At 38.4% G+C, this 19,597-nt stretch overlaps 1 protein-coding gene across 3 annotated transcripts in view; it reads right to left on the reverse strand.

The window, feature by feature from the left end:
- Nucleotides 1–110: 110 nt before the first annotated feature.
- Nucleotides 111–19,597, reverse strand: part of SLC39A6 (solute carrier family 39 (zinc transporter), member 6) — a 19,873-nt gene continuing 386 nt past the window's right edge. The window contains exons 2-10 of one of the 3 annotated variants that reach the window (XM_014938624.1): nucleotides 17,826–18,569; nucleotides 16,371–16,551; nucleotides 15,589–15,758; nucleotides 14,291–14,503; nucleotides 12,624–12,693; nucleotides 10,950–11,327; nucleotides 7,248–7,328; nucleotides 5,045–5,235; nucleotides 111–4,277 (exon numbers count right to left, since the gene is read on the reverse strand). In XM_014938624.1, the coding sequence (XP_014794110.1) occupies nucleotides 4,125–4,277; nucleotides 5,045–5,235; nucleotides 7,248–7,328; nucleotides 10,950–11,327; nucleotides 12,624–12,693; nucleotides 14,291–14,503; nucleotides 15,589–15,758; nucleotides 16,371–16,551; nucleotides 17,826–18,557 (2,169 nt within the window). In that variant the 5' untranslated portion in view covers nucleotides 18,558–18,569 and the 3' untranslated portion in view covers nucleotides 111–4,124. Of the gene's footprint in view, nucleotides 4,278–5,044; nucleotides 5,236–7,247; nucleotides 7,329–10,949; nucleotides 11,328–12,623; nucleotides 12,694–14,290; nucleotides 14,504–15,588; nucleotides 15,759–16,370; nucleotides 16,552–16,720; nucleotides 16,804–17,825; nucleotides 18,570–19,597 lie in introns of those variants that run through there. The other 2 variants (XM_014938625.1, XM_014938626.1) reach the window with 2 other exon arrangements.

The raw sequence follows: 19,597 nt of genomic DNA on the forward strand, positions 1-19,597 counted from the left end.
GAGGGGCTCTGCGGAAAAACCCTTCCCTCGTGGGGAAGCAATTACTACAGGTAAATAAACGTAATTTTTCTTTTTTTCTTTTTGTGAGGAAGACGCTCAAAGGGCAGCGCTTGGTTCAGTGGTTTATTGTCTCCAGCGGCAGCGGTACAGCCACAGCGAGCGCACACGGACCGAACCCGCATTCCCAATAAACACACCCTCATTACAGCACCTTCCGCGGCAGCAAACACAGTGACCCAGTTCTTATCCACAGACATTTGAAATATGCTGCTCCCTCAGCTCGGGCAGGCCAAGAATTACACCTTAGCTGTGACCACATCTGAAATACAGGTAGCCCTGGTCACCCCGGCGCAGGGACACCCCCCTTCCTTAAACTCTCACTGCCCACGGTACCTCTTCTGTACAAATCCAGGCCAAAACCTTCAGAAGAACATGTTACAATGAAAATAACTTTGATCCCAGCATGGTTTGACCGCATCAAGCACAGACACTAAATAAGGCAGCTGTAACAGCATATAAAATTAAGGTCTGTGTGATAATTAAGGTACAGAGGGATACACAAAACAGACACACATCATTTCTCAGGGGGAAGAGCCAGGCACCTTACAAACTGCTGCACAAAAACACACACATGAAAATGAAGGGCTGCTCAGAGGCTCTGCCCCATCAGTTTGCCCAACCAGGAGGGCTTTCAACGCAAGCACATTGCAACAGATACAGATTCTACTTTGTAAGGCTGACAAATTGAAAAACCCCCACAAAACCCAAACAAAACCCACAAAAAAAAAACTTTTGTCAACTTGCTGGTACAAAGGTACAGCAGGTTTCACTCTAGAGTCTTCCTAGTGACTAGTCTGGACAGCTGCCTGTCATGGACATGGGCAGGATATGCTGGTGTAGCTTATCGAGCCATTTCTGCCCACATGCTCTGAAGGCAATTTATTTTTCAGGCTGTTACCTTAGCAATGTGTTTTGATATGCAGATGTTCTAGTGCTAGTTTTGATAGGCAGATATTTTAATGTCAGTTGATTAGATCAAAAGCCAACCAAGAACTGGCTGAAACTCATATATTTATCTCCATTACTTAGCCATAGATCTTAAAAATCTCTTTGAGAACATGCCTGCTTCATGTTTCACAGCCACCCACGGGACAAGGAAAGCCCAGCTGAACAAGCAGCTCTGAAGGCTGTGGCCTAACACAAACCACTAGTAAAAAAACTCAAAGTGAAAGGACGTGGGACCCATCCAAGTCTGAAGGCCCTGATGACCAAAGAGATGGACCATGCCCAACATCCATAAGGGCTGAGGGTGGGGGACAGAAGGTGAAAGACCCACAGGCTAAACCCATGGATTTTATGGTGGTTTACTAGACCCCTGGTAAACACAGTGCCCAAGACCTACAAAACCCACTGGATGCAGCGAGGTCACACCTCAGTCACTGCATTTCAGCAGAACAGAGCTGTGATGAGAGGTCTGGAGGGAAGAGGGGGTGAAACTGTACTGAGGAACGCATCTTGCTCCTGAGGAGCAGTCCAGGAGCATGAACTGAGACACATCAGCTCCAGTGGTAACCAGCACCACTACCGCCAGCAAAGGCAAGACTCATTTAAACAGGACAGAGTCAAGACAGACCATTCCAAAGGGCAGCATGTTCAGCTGCATGGAAGGACATCAGGAACAGACTTCCTGGGGAAAAGCAGCCACATTTTGAGAGATCTGGAATGAGGTGGGACTGCTAAGAGTGGAGCTCTTGGAAAAAGCAGTTGTCAGGGCATGAAAAATTCAGTTTTGGCAGGTTCAGTGTGTGTGTTCATGTTGGGGTGGGGTTGAACTTTCTGTTTTTCTAAAGGAAGCAGCAACATGCACACACCAGAAATGGAACAGCTTTCCATGAGCCAAAGATCCTGGTATTCAAGCAAAGGAAAGATGAAGATCAGCAGCTGGGTTTTAGCCATAGTTTTAGCTACAAAGTCAAGAAATGGTCACAGAGCAGGTTAGGGCAGAAATGTCATAGGAATTTAGACAATGTAAAAAAGAAGTAGAAGTTACCGCCTCTGATTCAGAGATACAGAAGCAACAGGCAGATATATATCCATTTTTCATCATATTCACAGATACTAGAAATTCAAGTTTGGGAACACTGGAATACAACTGCTATAAGAAAGAGTGAAAAAAGCCCAGGATGATCAAGGAGATGCTATGAAAACTGAGCAGATGGCTGTTGTGCCATGGCATGACTCTTCTGCACCTCAAGCTGTAGAACCCCTCTGGCAGAGTGCATCTGCCCTTTGTTCAGAGATGTGCTTCTAACAGAAGTCCAGATGCTCAAAGTGCAATAGCATAGAACAAAAGAAATGCAAAACGTGAAACAACTGCTCACCAAGCAAAGAGAGATACAGGTTCATATACAAGCAGATCCGGGGGTGCTGGCAAGACTCCACCACAGCTCAGTGCTCCCTGAGGATGCATCAGCAGAGCTGAAGGAAGTGCACCTTGTGAAAAGAAGATCAAATCTCAACCTTGTTAACCTGAGGAAAGACTGAAGGAGGAGGAAAAGCTAATATTACACCAGCTGCAGAAACTCCTGTGATCTCCATTTCTTAACTAGTAAATAAATAAAAAAAACACCAAAACAAAACCACCACCTCCAACTAAAACAAACCTCAGTTAATTCCAAACATCTATTTCTGAGGTGGTACACTAGCTTTGGCTTTCTGACAGATTGTTTTAACCTGTCAGACATGGGATTCTCAAACACTTCCTCTTTGTTCAAGCTTTTTATTCAGCTGAAGATGTGAAGCAGTGGTAAAGTTGAATCAGAAATAAGGTCTAATTGGTTTATTTCTGGGATTTTAAAAGCTAGCTAGTTAAGGTAACACAATTCTGTTATGTATTCATTATATAGAAGTTGCTTAATGTTCACCTTCCCTTAAAATGGAGAATTTATTTATTTTGCTATTATCTTTTTCATCCTTTTCCTTCCTTCAGTTACAAAATATTAAGACTGTAAGCTCAAACTACATACTTACGTATAGACTCATGATTATCCTTAATGTGCTACTTCCCTATATATGCTGTCAAAGAGATTTTGCTATTTTAGATATGAGCTTTAGCTGTTGCAATATAAAACTGTTTTGCACAGGTTTGTGTGCAATCACACTGAACTAGAAGTAGTCAGCTCTCCCACTCAGCTCATTTCCTGAAGCAACAGTTTACTTAAGGAAATTATTGTAGTAAGTGGCTGTTTATCTCAGCCTGTAGCACTCCTCCTCTTGATAACAGATATAATATACCTTTGCCATTTCAGGCAGCATAAGTGGGTTATAGGACTACTTTAAAAGTCTTTTTGATGGAATTTATGTATATTAGAACTAGAGCTATGCTTTTACAGTCTAATAGCTGTACTTCTGTTGCTGATTTGAAAAATTGGTGAAGAGCAACTCATATCAGAAAGGATGAAACAAGTAAAACATTTGGTACAAACACTTAAAACAGGATCTCACAAGAATTTGTTTGAAGTAGAAGCCAACTGGAATAAGACACAAAGAAACCACAAGATACTGAAAGAAGAACCACCACAAAAAGGATGGAGTGGACTCATCTGTCACTCCGTGTAAACTAGGTGGATGCAGAAGAGATGAGTTTCTACCAATGTAAACATATGCTATGCCTTACATGTCTTTTTCTTGTTTTACGCTGCTCACTGTCCTTGGTATCCACTGATTTTGATTGTGCTAAAATAAAAACCACTGGCATTTTATTTCTTTAAGCCAACAAAACCATTGAAGTAAAAAAATGTTACATATAATCACATACAGTAAACAAACTTACGACAAAAAAAACCCCTAGCCCCCTAGACAATACTGCTTTAATAGATTTGGCACTTTCACCATGTTTAACTAAGTACAACTTTCCACAGTACCATATGCAATGCTAAATCCTAAGTGAAAAAAAAAAGCCTTACAGTGTCTAGTCCTACTAGGGGAGGAGGGAGGGAGGGACATAATAAAGCACACAAATAAAAATATCTAGTCTATATCAAACGTACCTCTCCACTAGGGAATTTAATAGAAAAAACCTACCACTTAAATTTAACACCAAGCTGTCTTTCTGGCAAGCAGGATTAGAGGTTTATACTGAATACAATCTTATGTTCAAATACGGAGATAAGCAGCATTATCCCAAAACCCAACAGAATTCCAGCGTTCTGTAACAGGAAGTATCCCCACCGGCTACATCCATGATCACTGGCATCATTGTGGAGCATTTCAGGCACCTAAACAAACAAGAAAGTGTTAAATGCCTTCAAAATAAACAGTTACGTCAGATTCAGTTCTTCAGCTGTGAGGCATGAGGTAGCAGAGTCTTGCTCCTCTGCTCTTTCCTGTTGACTGCATTAATTAGGTGTCATTCAACATGAACAACATTATCAGAGTCTACTTGCATATTTAGAAACAGAGAGAATCTGTAATGTTCTAATTACTGTTTTCATGATAATTATGCTGATGTCTTAATCATATCCTGAGTAAATTGCTGGCTTATTTACCAACTGATTTAATCAAGCCACACCAAGAATTTTATTCTTAAGATAGTTAAGCTTTCACTACTTTGTACTTCTGTACAAACATTCTCCTGAGGCACAGTATAGGTTTAAATACAATTCTGTCTCCATCTCAAGAAGCAGTAATGATTTAATGCAAAAGCTGAAGTACATTTGGTGGTGCCAAGAGTGTGCAGCTTGTGGCCTTATTGGCTATCTACTATAGCTGTCAGAAGCAAATTTTTTACCCTACTTCTGCTGTTAACTGCCTCTGTTTAACAACTAAGGGAGAAACAATCTCTGTTCTGACACCAATCTAAATAAAAGCAATATCCCACCTAAACATTTAACTGAGCTCTTACACTGCATACCCATCAGCATCTTCAAGCACAGAAGAAGTTATTGAGGAAGAAAATACGGAAGAATGTATTTTGAGATCAAAACACAATTAGCACTAGTTCTTAAGTTATGTTCTATGAATTCGAGTAGGGCTATCCACTTACCATATCCACAAGCGCCACGTACATGAACAAGCCAGCAGTGAGTGCAAATATCCACATGGAAACGTTATCTGCGTAGTGACCGATGAGAATGCCGGTGGCCATGCCCAGGTAGGCCAGCATGGCGGACAGGGCGTTGTACAGCACGGCTTGCTTGACAGTCATACCGGCCTTGAGAAGCACCGCAAAGTCTCCTACAACCAGGAAAAAACAAAAGAAGAGTTCTCATCCTCGGGTAACTATTTATGGCAGTATTCATGAGTTCTCTTCCTACTTACAGGATTGCTAAGTTATTTTTATGCTGTTGTCTGCCTTATTTTTTCCTTTCTAAAATCAGAAATCACCCAGGGAAGGAAAATCAAAAAGCGCACATGAAGAAACAACACATCAGCAAACATTGTAAGTTTATGAACCCTAAAGCCTTAGGACTTTTGGAAGAAGCAGCTTTTAGTGTAGTTTGCATGTAAACCAACACTGTAAAATACTGTAGAACCCAATATGCACGAGCATTCTAAACAACTTTCTAAAATAAAATATTCCCACTTAATTGCATAAAGCAATGGTGGTGATTCCATTTATTATCCTTTATCTGCCCTTTGTACTTTAAGTCTAGCTGTTTCATTAAATTTAGAAATAATTCTTCGTTAATTTTTGTAAATGATCCTTAACACCTTATTTTCCCTTGGAGGAATGATAGACTACCAGTCAGAAACAGGTTTTTCCATCATTCAGAATAGATTTTTTGTTGTTGTTGTTTAGATAAATTAGATCTAAAACAGAGTAAAATAATATAGGCTTATTATTTGGAAATAAAATGGATTCTGTATAAAAACGTAGGTTATCTCCAGTTAAAGTAAACAAAAGCAATCTTCAAAGCTGAGTTGAGTAATTTGTTACAACAGCTTTTCCCACAAGATATTGCAATTAAGATGAGCTGGTATGTTATAAATATTGTTGAGCATTAACAACAGAATGATCCAATTTTATCCCCAGCTAATTTCAGCTAGAACCATTTGTTTCAGTATTCCTATGCCACTCCATACCTCTGTTAAAGTATTTCTATCAAGCTTTCTGTGATAAGTAAAAAAAGATTAAAATTTTAAAGTATTTTTCTTGCTTCCCAAACCAACAGAACATTTGAATCTAAAATTATCAGATTCATAAAATGAATTTTGCATACTTGTACTAACAACACTTAGTACATGTAATTAATAGAAGTTTGATTATTTCCATGGAATTTATATTAAGATGAATAAGACCCAATTCCTCCCATCTCATAAAACCAGGTATGTTTTCTCCAGAGTAATGTATTTCTGTATAACATGTTTGCACAGCCAGACAAATATATCAAACCATTTAATAAACAGTTCGATGTATACACATACTGGTTTACAAGCTCCATTAAATGAAATTGAATATTCTACTTTCAGGGAATTAAACCTTAAAAAGTGCAAGCAAGTTGCTCTTCCCTCATTCTATACACCAGGTATGACTGTGGCCATGACAGCTAAGAAAGAAATACCAGCCACACATTCAAAATGATTCGACAATTGGAAAGATGAGCTTCATTCCAAGTTAAACTGAGCAGCTACGTCCTGTTCTCATAAGCTGCCTTGAGAAAGGGCTGAACACTACTACAGTGTAAGACACATGCATTTCCATGAGAAATTATTGTAATGAATTTAAATCACTTGAATTTGGAAGGCAAACAATTTCTAGGAACAATTTTTAAGTAGTTCCACGTTTAATTTAGAGCTACAGCAGTTCTTTGCAAGACTTAATGAAAAAGGAGCAAATGTTATGCAGAGAAGAGTTTGTCTAATCGTGACCTTCCTTTTAACAGCACTAACACAAGAATAAAATTAAACAGAGACGCGAGAAGAGCAAATTGACATGCATTCTCCTGCAATTCACAATTTATGTTGCTAAGGAGAATAGAAACTACAACTGAACTATACAGAACAAGGTGTAAGTAACTGGCAAGATATTGAATTTTAAACAAAGTAGCTGAAATATTTGGATTCTTAAAAGGAAGATTAATAAATAAAATGATCTTTTAAAAAGTTAATTATTGAGTAGACAATGTGACACAGATAAAGTTTTCCGACCAAATTTTATTGTGCCACAGAATAAAATCACTGGTAATTCTTCAAAGTGCACCTGTAAGTACCTATATCTGCAGCATATGGAAATATTGGGGTCTTACCTAGCTCATGAGGTAATTCATGGCAAAATACAGCCACAGAAGTGCTTAAACCACTGGATAACCCCTCAGTAAAGGCTGCTCCTATGAAGAGACAGGAAAAAAACCACACAAAAACAAAAAACAACATTACTGGATATTCAGACATCAAGGGCAGAAGCATTGTTACATATGCTTGTACCAGACTAGGCCACGTTAGTTTCACTCAATTTTTTTCTTATACTTCTGGAAGCATTTACACTTCACCTGAATAGCTGTTTATGATTCATAAGTATCAAAATCAGAAGTGACAGATGACACACCAGGGGGAGAGGCTGCAAGTCACAACTAGGGAGCTTCAGACTGGACATAAAATAAAACTTTCCTTATTAAGAGACAGTAGTGCAACACTAGAAGAGGTGAGCCACAGACACAGTGTAGTCTCCCCATCTGTGGAGGTTTCCAAGGCTTGGCTATGCAAAGCCACAACTGATCCAATCTAGTGTTCCCAAGAGCTGCTTCAAGCAGAGGGTTCAAGCTAGAGGACCTCTAGAAGTCACCCATTTCTGACTATTTGTGAAGTCCAATTCCAGATGCGCAGCATGCAATAAAAAAAGCTATTTTGTCCTAAGCCCTCAGGGGGAGTGGTTTTCACTCCAAAGCACGCAGTCAAGGAGTCTACACAGTAATTAAGAGTTAAATCAGAGGATTTACTGCTACTTGACTAGGAAAAGAGGTTATTAGTGAATACTATCAGTCTTTTCTAGGTATTGGTCTGCTTCCCCCACCTCTAAACACTGCTTTATAGTTTTGGAGTCAGATTTTGAGAGACAGACAGGATAGCTACTGTCATCTCCTAAGACAGGAGAATTCATCAGCATTCAATGGGGCTTCAGTTTCCGAGGAGACGAGATAAATAGAGGAAGGCAGAAGGTAATTACCTTCTCTCATGCCTGCATCCTCAATAATCTACACGTTCCTCTGTATTGCTCTCTCATACAATGTTTTCCCAGTCTTATCACTTAGAGGGAAACCAAAAATACAAGAATCCAGCTTAATCACACATGGTAAATCTAATTTCCTTCGACCACAAAGGTTAAGCCTTGTACCAAGTACCTGGGTCGCCGATATGGCTGTATAATGTATAGATAAACAGCAGCCAAAGTACAGGCTTAAATAACAGGAATATCTACTTTTATTTTTCACTGCTAAAAAGATGTCTTGAAGCATTAAAAAACCTGAAGATCACACTAATATATCTAGTATTATCCCCTTTCAAGAAGTTTATTAAATAGTGTCATAAAAACATACTTTTTAGCTCTTTTTTGAGAAGTGATATCTTAAGAAAAAAATATATACAAGATTAGTGGAAAAATCATGTTCTGCACTTCAGTTATTTAGTTGAAGATAAATAGAAAAGTTCAAATCACAAAAGATCATTTTGTACAAATTAGCTGCAACTGTTCCATGCTTTAATAAAAAAATAAGCAGTTTTAAATGTTACTCCTATATAACTAGCACAACAGATTTGAGGAAAATTAAGAATAACAAGTCACATGAAATGAACTTAAGTGAAGGGTTACCATGGCTAAAGCTATTTTCACAGAAGCATTCACAACTTCATTTACAGGTAAGGTACAAGTACTATTGGCATTTCCACATCATCATCAAATCAATGTCTTTCTATGATACTTTTGAGCACATCCAGAGCTGAAGGAAACCCACATTTCCATTAGCCTGAACAAGCTACACAGCAGGACTTCTAAGGGCTATTGCTCTCACTTGTTCAATAAGCCTTTATTAGCCTTCCTCATACTTTTCCCTTCATAACTATAAAGTCATAGCTCCTTCCCAAATCTCTCTAATGCTAAGAGGTAATTGATTCTGCATGTCATTTGTATGCAAATCCTCCTCCTTCTACCACATTTTCACTACTGATCTTGCTCGGAAATTTACATTCCATGCTTCAACTGTCATCAAAAATGAGATTAAATCAGAAGATCTCTTTTCACATTATACTTTGAATTGACTGAATCTGAACAGCTTTAAGTACCACTGTGAGAAAATAGTTATTATTGGGTTTTCTCCTCAAACAAGAATGAACTTGTTTCTACAATGAAATTTAGAGAAAGACTGATACTGCTGAACTGACCCCAGTATGCTATACAAGCTGGAAATGAATCCAATACCTGTAAAGATTAGTCTTAAATACTAAAGTCAAGATTATGAAGGACTGGCATAAAAACTGAGGATTACTGAATTGACTTCACTTTTTATAACTTAAACCTTTTAAATTTAAGATACCTGTAGTCTAGCTCTCCTTCTAGAAACCACAAGGGAGTTCACAAACCTGACCTCCCAGCCAGAAGTCCAAAATATAATATCAATCTGTTATTTTTTTGATAAAAAAAAAGTCACTGAAGCATTGTCAAAAAAGACTGAACAACTACAAAATGTAAGGGAAAAATAGAGACATGAACAAAAAGGTAAGTGTTGTGATTACGTGTAAAGTAACTGTTCATACTGGTTTAAATTTAAAAAAAAAAAAAGCAAACACATTTTGAGTAGAGTATGACCAGTGCTTAAGAAACTTCGTTTTTTTTAAATGCTTTTCCAAGAAGAGATACTGAGCCTGTTTTGAGACTGAGTACAGCACACTACGCATCTGAAGAAATCTACCTACACTATCCTTCTTTTAATTGATATAGACACTCTTAATCCAAAAATCTGAATAAAGACAACATATAGTGACTTTATTGATATCTTCTCCATGAATCATATTTCTGAGAGATAATAACTAATGTCCTACTAATTAATGCCCTAGTCACACATTCCTAGGATACAAAAAGCAGCACAGACCTTCTCTGGAAGGTTAGTACAAGCACCAGGAAGAACTGGAATGCTGCTCTTCAGTGGGTGGTAAGATCTGAGAATCTGGATGTGACAGGACTGCGATGCAAAACTGTAAAAGCACCTTAGAGAACACAATGCCTTGGACCAAATTCATTTTACAGTAAAAATGAATGCATGCCTACTTCCCACAGCACAAAAATCACACATATATATTTGTCCAATCCATTTGTGTAATCTTCAGGCTCTGAAACCAGAGTCCCATCTTCCTACTCAGCAATGCTCTGGGGAAACTTATACATGATGTGTAACTAGGGCCCAGTATGGCAAAGCCAGATGTGCAAGGTATAGAACCTGACCCTGCTACATAACAAGTGAAGGTGGAGAGAAAAAGTAATAAAGAAGCCAATGATACTATTGGCCTGACCAGAGTGAAAAAAAGCAGTTACTTTGTATGTGACCAAAATTACAAGCTTACCTTAAAAAAAAAAAAAAGTATTCCTGAGCACTTGCAAGCACAGAAATAAAAATTCAGCTCTAAGCCCTAAATATTGTTTTATAAGCCTAGCTTCAGTTTTGAAAAATGTTAGCTTTAACTTTGTTAAAAGTAGAAAAATAAGCAAAGTCTATAAATTTCCTAAAGAAACTTATCTGTAAACACATAATTTCTGGTTCATGTGTCCAGGTTGTTAAACTGGAGACTTTTCTCATTCATTCAGAACTGCTACCAGAGAAAAGTTTAGGCTTCAAAGATCCACCACTAATTAGTTATGTTCCTACTAAAGAGATATGTAAGATAAGAACTAGAGAGACAAGTGACAGCAAGACTTTGCTGTCCTCACATATAACAAAGCTGCAGTCCAAATTAACACTTACCAATTGCTAGGCCATCACTAAAATTGTGTAGTCCATCTCCCATAATCACCATCCATGCCAGAGTTGCTATCCCTGCATCCTTCAGTTCTTCACGCGAGTAGCGTTGACTGTGACTGTGGGGATGATGGTTCTGATGATGATGGTGATGCAGAATATGATGGTAGTCATGGTGATGATGACTAAGATAATCTGTCTGTCCTAGAGTATCATGCAAGTGAGAATGACATTTGTTTCTACAGCCCCTGGAAACATATTCATTGTCAACCTCCTCTTGATGAGAATGAGCTATCATCACTTCTTCTTCTTCTTGCACAGCTGGCTGCTGAGAAATGAATGGCGATGGATCTTGAGAGTCTGACCCTAGGTAGCCTTCAGGCCCTGTTACAAAAACCCAGAGTGTAATATTACATATTTTTAAAATCACATAGGAAGGAAAAATACAGTGAACAAGTTAAATAAGTGATGCAGCAAAGAAACAAATAAGTTTCTAGAAGTTGAGACTGATACCCCAACTTCTTGTACCGGAAAGTTTTTTTCTCCAAGAGTTTCCACAACTTTTTTCTTTAATCAGATTTCTGAGATAATTCCCAATATTTGAAAATCGGAAAAACTTTCAGTTTCTGTCACTTACAATTGAAGCAGCCCTTACATTATGGCCACAAATGCCTCCTAAAAAGTAAAAAAGTTTTTAATTGAAGACCCAGTGCAATTTAAACACAAGAGCGTAAGGCTCCACATCCCAGTTTCACAGCATGAATGCTGTTCTTTCCTTTGCTTCAGAAAGCTAAAGTGTCTGGAAAGCATATACCATTTAGTCATCCTAAGGCTGAAGATTAAGAATGCAGAAGAGGATTACATTATAGATAATTGTGGAAACTCATATTTCATATAAATACAGGAGCTTAAGTTCAAACAACTGAAAAATAAACACTTAAAAGTACAGTCATCACAGACCATGAAACATCCTCATACAAATATAAGTGCCACACTACCATTAGTTATTTTAACTCTTAACACTTGCTAAATTCTTTCCCTGCAATTAAGTGAACAAATACAGTTATTTTTTTTCTCCATTACTGACAACTCTCCCATGAATTATAAAATTATTCTGAGAAACTGAATGCCTCTTTTAGCTACAAGAGTTTCACCTCTAGTGTGGTGTGTTTTGACTTAGCATGACCACGTGATCATTTGCAATCCACATACCTCAACTAACCTCTAGGATTTTAGATTATAAATAAATACTCAAACTAACAAAATCCAGACCTAAAATACACAGAAGTCTAAATAATGGACCACTCGTATAACATCTAACATTCTAAAGAGGAGTGCCAGTATAAAAGCCAGCAGGTACAGCTGTATTTGCAACAGGCACAGTCAGAAAAGCTTCACAGAATGACTTCAACTTCTGCTGCTAAGTCAAGAATTAAAAGGCTTAAGGTTTCAAAACTGAGTTCACTACTTCCATCCTACTGATTCTTTTTAAAGGAAAGCAGCAAATAGAGCTAGTCCTCTACATATCAATGCACAGACAGGTTTTGTTTTGAAAATAATTCAAGTAGGTAGTGATTCAATCTGCAGTAAGAAGCAGATCTATGAGCTACCATCAATCAGGTGTTTTTTTTAAACTGTGTTGCCACAAAAAAGCAACTCTGCAATATTACTCAGACTTACGATCATCTGTGTCTAATTTCTCTTCATTCGCTGAAAACTTCTTACTTTCTCCATCATCTTCATTTTTTTTCTTATTCCAAAAGAAAATACTGCAGTTATGAATATTTTACTAATTTTTTTTCAGGATATACATGAGCAACATTATATTCACAACATTTATGTAGCCTGCACAGAAAGAGGACAACATGGGAGCCATAAAGAGCGCAGAAGAGGAACATTAGGAACTCAGCTAAGTACAGTAAGAGAATAAAGGTTCCTCGGGCTCTGTATGAAGGAAAAAAAAACCAAAAAACCAAACCCAAACAAACCCTCACACATGAACACCCCACATTTTTGCATGAGGAATAAGCAGAGGGGTTCCTCTGGGAAAAGAAACACAAATACTGACTAAAAGTTATTCCACTAATTCTTTTCCACTGTAATGTCAGTATAACGTTTTTTTCTAGTGAACTCAAGGAAAACCATATAATCTCTCCAATCATTGCTCACTAATTAACATCTATATCACAACAATTTATGATCAGAGACTCAGTATCTAGAAGGGCACAATTAGTCTAACAGGAAATCTATTCCCAGTGGCTGAGAGGAGGACACAAAAAGCTTGCTTTGCTTGGAACTCTTAATTGTCCTCTCTTGGCAAATAAATTTAACTAGAGATACGGAAAGCATCCTGTAGCTCACAGTTAGTTCAGCTTCAGTATAAACCCCACCACCACCACCTCTTGTGACCAAAGTCAAAGAGCTTACACGGCATCTGCTCTAAGACTGCTGCCTTAATTACCAATTTAACAATAAAACTAAACAGAGACTGCCAATCATTGTGGTAGCCTAGAAATCAGCTATTTTTGAGCTAATTAGTAGCTTACAAACTTTCTTCAAGCAAAGCTTAAGATATTTCCAGCTTTTAACATATCTTTTTTACCGAGTCAGCTTCTACATCATTGTTTATTTCTGGCTACAGTAGTCTTTAAAGAACTCAGTTACCAACATTTATGACCTGCCATATTCAGCTACCATTTACCTTCCACATTAAAACCAGCACAGTAATGTGAAAGCTGTATTGCTCTTCTTTTTAGGGGGGAAAGGAGGGAAAGAAGAGAGGGGTTGGCGGACTGTACTTCCAAATGGCACACTATCTAATGAAGTCACTTTCTACAGTGTATGCTTAGTTATGTAAGCACTTACTGCCACCGTTACCCATTTTGTGCAAATGCCCCCCCTCAACAGGGGTACAATAACTGCACGAGGCCATTTTATTTCATCCAGTATAAGAATTAAAATAACAATAAAACCAGTTCAGATAGTCAGTTATATAATCGCCTTGAGATGTCAGAAGCCAATAATGAACCATACCTTCTTAAATCACTGTTAAAACAAAGGGTGCAACTGGATGTTTGCTTATTAAACAATTGACTGTGGTGTCAAGCCTGTACAATATGTCTGGTTAAGGAAATAACTCAGAGCTCCTCCGTAACAGGACCACAGAAAAAAAGTTATCATGTAGTTTAAAAGTATACGGATCACTAATATAAGTGAAATTATAACACTAATCGAGTCAGCAATCACTATTAAATCCCGATAGATATAAAAAACTCTTTTGAGTATCATAAGCGTATTCAGAAATGATCATGCAATACAATATAGCTTCAAAATAATAGTTTCTCTACCTTTTTCTTCTTGTCCTTAAACTGCTTTATTAAAGTGATCAAATGCTCCACCAGAAACATGAAATACAAGCCCCCAAGTGCTGTAAGCCCCTTCCATGTAGAATCCAGGTAAGCACTCTCCTCTGTACTTCGAAAAACAAGATGTTTGTACATAGCACCTTTATTTTGTTCAAGCAGAGGTTTTTCGTGGTGATGGTGATGGTTTCCATGAGACTAAGGGGAGAACCAAATGGGGAAAGTCATTATATTCGGAAGAACTGATAACATAAGAAACATAGAAAGTATTCTTCACACTCTTTTCCTCACATCTGGAGTCCAGACTTAGCAACTTTCATGGGGTAAATGCTCTGGATACAAACTCAAAAAATTACGAAGAAATCTGTTGATAGGAAGAAACATTGCAAGGACCGAGAGTAGACGCGGCATTCATCTCCTCACCGCAGTTATGTGCACGCTGCTCAATACAAGATGTACAACGGGCCCCATAAAAACTCCTGATGGCATCAAGGAAACTGTGTTTTAAGTAGTAGCCACAGCCAGCACATCAGTTACTTTCCCATCTAAGCCCACAGACTTCATACACCTTTTTCTACAGGAAACTTTGCAGCAATTTCCTTCTTTAAAGGAAGTCTGATATTCTTCCCCTCCTCACTGGCTATTGATGTGTTCAGCATAAGATTTCAGGTGGGAATGCCTGCTTAAGAGCTTTAAGAAAGGTAGAAATTTAATAATCATATTCCAATTTCATTGTCCATACATAAAAACAATGTGCAACTCCAAAGTCTATCCTAATGTTTTCACAGGACTTCAGAAATGCTCGATTCTGATCAAAAAATTATGATGGATAAGCAATCAACATTAAGTGGCCGATAACAGAAAATATTGGATCATTTATTCCATATTTAATGTGTACAGTGAGCAAGTTCTGCCAACTATAAAGTTAATTAAAATGGAAAAATAAAATAACAAGGCAGCATTGCAAAGAAGTGACTAAAAACATTTATCCAAAATTCTTACATGCAAGGAACAATGAGTGATTTAGCAATATATATGACTAAGAAGAAGAAATAGATGAGAGTTAATGATGTTAAGTTTTTACACTGTAAGGACTGTGAAATGAATAATAGAAGCAGTTCCAAATGAAAAAACTTTCCATCAAATAATCTACCTTACAAGGTTGAGAAATGACTCATCAAATAGGTATTAATTAATAGGGGTTAAAATTATCACTAAGATGTACAGAGAGATGTCAAATTCTCTGCTTTGAGATAATAAACGAAACAGTAATTAATACTTACATGTGGAAGGAGATGTAAGAAAGCATCTCCACTCAAAGTCCCCACAGCCAATGCCACAAGAAAACTCAGGAGAAATTTGAAGAATACGCGATTCATCAGTGGTACCAATATAACTCCCAGTAAGGAAAGAAAACTAATGATGGAGATGGATATAAAGCCACCAATCCAAGCTGGCAAAAAAAAAAAAAAAAAAAAAAAAAAAAAAAAAAAAAAAAAAAAAAAGCGGGGTAGCAGCTAAAGACACCACAACAAGACTACGGAAGAATAGAAATTAGCATACGGTGAAAGGAACAATAAAATTCCCTCCCGAAGATACCAGCCAGTGAAAGCAAAATGCAAAACAGTGCAAAAAGGAGGGAACAAAGGTCTAGTGTTTGCACTTAATCTGAGGTGGTACATTTTGGATTCCCTTCTGCTTTGAATGGAATAATTGGGTTTATTCTGCGAGAAAAAAAACCCCAAACAAAAGAAAGAAAAAAAAAAAAAAAAAAAAAAAAAAAAAAAGTAACAAGAATAAATAACAGCTGTGTGAGATTTTGTTTGCTTAACATTCCTGTTGTCAAACACTCCTGCTCTTTTGATTAATTGGATGTTAACATTTAGTATGCCACAAAGATTTCTCTCTAGACCTGGTCAAGTGCCAAAAGAAAACTATAAACTTCTTTCAGCTTTGAAACATATCAACGTTTCTCAAACATATTATATAATAATAATTATTATATTATAGCCAACATAAATGGGGTTCCAGTAAGCTTTTATTCCATGTTAGAAAACCAACCTACCTATTTGCAGAGAGTAACCTTTTGGAGGAGTTTCAGCTTTTTCACTGGTTGCATGGACTATGCAGTATTTGCCATCAATCTGATTAATAAGAGCTGGACAGAGGTAACTAAATTCTGTAGCAGTCAACAATACCTGAGTGTCTATTCCATGGGACTGCATCAGTTTTGACGCACTGGAGCACTGTGGAAAGACACATGTGTTAAAGATTAATCACAACCAAAATAACATGATAGATCCTCAAGAGGACTGCAAACCTCATTTTAATTGAGATGCAGCGGTGCCACATGAAAACAGCTATATCAACAGTAATCAGAAAACTAGTAACAAACCAATTAAGTAAGAACTGTACCTCCATCCTGCTTCTGGCCCAGAAAGCCAGCTTGGGAGTCCTAGTAGATGATGCATAATTAACACTCATTCTTAGCACAAGGAAGTCAGAGGCTTTGCTGTGCTAAGTTTTAGAAGCACTCAGTTTTAAAGGCCATATAAGGAAGCAGGAACAAAGTTAAATATCTTTTTATAGAAGTGATTACTATGGAAAGCCTTGTACAGAATGTGTTCTGCATACACTTCCTCCAGTAAAGAGTTCCCCACTGCATGACCTACAGTCCTGCTGGGTTTAAATAACAGTAGGACTTCTGCTCCGACTGTGCAGAACACAGTAACAACTTGTGAATTCAGCACCCACAACCACACACCACACAGCACCCACCCTGAAGTACCTGGTGTGGCTGCATATTTTAAGACCCTCAGAGAGACACTTGCGTCTCCTTTAATGGAGAAGGGCCTGATTGGGCAAGAAAACTGTCTACAACACAACTATAAACTTCATCAGCACTAATTTTTACTAGTATAAAGTAATAGATAATATTTTGCAGCAATCTTTTTTACAGTTGGTCCTCACATACAATCTTAAAGAAGATGGGGATGGGTTGAAGAAAGAAGGTGTCAGGTATTTCACTGTAGTTCTACCTGCTATAGAATTATTGAACGCTTGTCAGGCAGCTTTGAATACAGTTTTTTAACTGGACTTTTATTTACTTTCACCACACTACTAGGAAAACAAGACAGATTCTGGCTTTCAGGGAGAACAGCAAGTTTTTAATTTGAAGTGGCTTTCATTTTTCCTAATATTTAAAAATAACATACAATTAATAAATACATAAAACCAAGTGTATGCTTATTCTTAATGAAAGTACACATTATTTTTTAATTTTCTCCCAAAAAGGAAAGTTAACTAGATTGCATATATATTTCCCTCGGAGCTTGTGAACATAATACAACACTCCTTCAACATGTTACCTTTCAAGGAAAGTTGTTTGTGTGTGTTTTGCTATGAGTACTGTTACACCACAAAGCTTGTACCCAGTTAAATGAGAAGAACCTGACAAATAAGCCATAACAACATTCCTGGTGGATCTGGACTCCCAAGAATACAACAGAATCAGTCTCACCTCACGGGTATTTTGGTTTTTCAGTTTAGAATACAGGTAACTTCCTCTTTCCAATTCCTTTGGAGAAGTATGAGATTCATTTGCTTTGCTGTTAGCAAGCCAGCTTGCATTGCTGCCACCTGTGGCATTAACAGCATTAGGGCTGGTCAGAACTAAACGACCAACTGGCTTGGCTTCTCCACGTTGCATATTCTGTAATTCGGAGCGGCCACCTGCAGAACCGGTGACGACAGACGTGGTTATTTGATTAACAGTGTTCTTGCTGCGGACAAAGTTCTGCTGTCGTTCTACATTCTCTACTTTATGAGGTTCCTTTGAGTGACTGTTCCTGTGGTCTTTGTTAGCATCAGATTCATGGTTTGGACAAACAGTCTTCTCGGAGCTCTTACTCAACGAAACATGATTGTGATGAGGGTGGTGATCGTGGTCATGATCATGGGCATGATCATGGTCTATTTTAATTAGCTTCATTTTATCTATGCCTATGTTCTGGAGTAGCTTTCTAAACCCTTCCATTGACAGAGAATTGTTTTCTCCATAACGATGAAAAAGTTCTTGAAGGTGAAACTTCTGTATTAATCCTGCCAAGTCAATGTTAACGCCAGGTGCCTTTTTTGGAAAAGTTCTCTCTAATGTATGTGCAACAGTAGCTGTCTCCACTCCATGATGGTAACTTTCACATAGTAGTATGAAAAACGATACAAGGAAAGTGACCGATATTGTACTCTCCATTGCAGTTTCTTTCTAGTGAAAAAATGCAGGGGGTAAAAAAACCAAAACAAACAGAACACTTTAAGTTTGCATAAACCTGATCATTTTCCTCTATAATAGATGTTCAAAATTGGCTTAAACAAACAAACAATAAAACCCACCAAAAAACCCACCTTAAAGTATCAACACAATGAGAGGAGAGCCATTTAAATTTGTTCCACGTTCAGCATTTTCCCCAGATGCGTGGCCTCAGGCAATAGGCGCTGAAGCTGCATTACCACAGTGAGGTCATTGTCTGCAAACACCCTCCAGGTGTAAGCTTACCTTGTTTAGCTTGGCCTGAGACAGTTTTCTAACACAATCTAAACAATGAGAGCACCCTCAAGAGTACAACTACATTTCAGTTATGTTTTTCTTGTATTTGAAAGAAGCCTTACAATTTCACTAGTTGCAAGGAATATTATAAATTACACGTTCGGCCATAAAAATCAAAATTCCAACTCTTCCATCACTAAATTTCCCAGTGCTTGCCTCTTGGCAAGACAGCTCTCCACAAAAAGTATTTTTTTTTTAATGCTGTGGGGTTCTGTGTTCTAACACTGCTCTCGCACAGCTCCCTTCACGGGGTGGGCAGAGCCCTGCTGTGGGCCAAGCGCTCACAAGCATCGAGTTTGTGCATTTAATTCCACAAATCCTCTAACAAGGGCACGAATTAACTGATACTTTTAATTAGCAGAGTCCAGGCGGTGCGCAGGACTCTGAGAGAAGGCTGCCCCAGGCCTGTTCCAGGGAGAACAGAGCAGAACGCGCAAGAACTCCATAGTTTCCAGTGAGGTGCCAACCGGTATTAAGACCCCGGTACCCTCCCGGCAACCGCGCACCACACCGGCGGGAGACGGCCTCCCCAGACACTCACGCTCCCCAGAGCGCCCAAGCTGCGGCCGAGCCCGGCCCGCGGCACCCCGTGAACACAGGGAGGGAGGGGCGGGCCTAGCCCGGCCGCCGCCTTGGCAAGGGCCGGGCCGGGCCAGGCCCCGGCCCGGCCCCGCCTCACCCGCTGG

The sequence above is a fragment of the Calidris pugnax genome, unplaced genomic scaffold (genome assembly GCF_001431845.1).
Source record: "Calidris pugnax isolate Ruff unplaced genomic scaffold, ASM143184v1 scaffold13, whole genome shotgun sequence".
NCBI classification, from domain to species: Eukaryota; Metazoa; Chordata; class Aves; order Charadriiformes; family Scolopacidae; genus Calidris; species Calidris pugnax.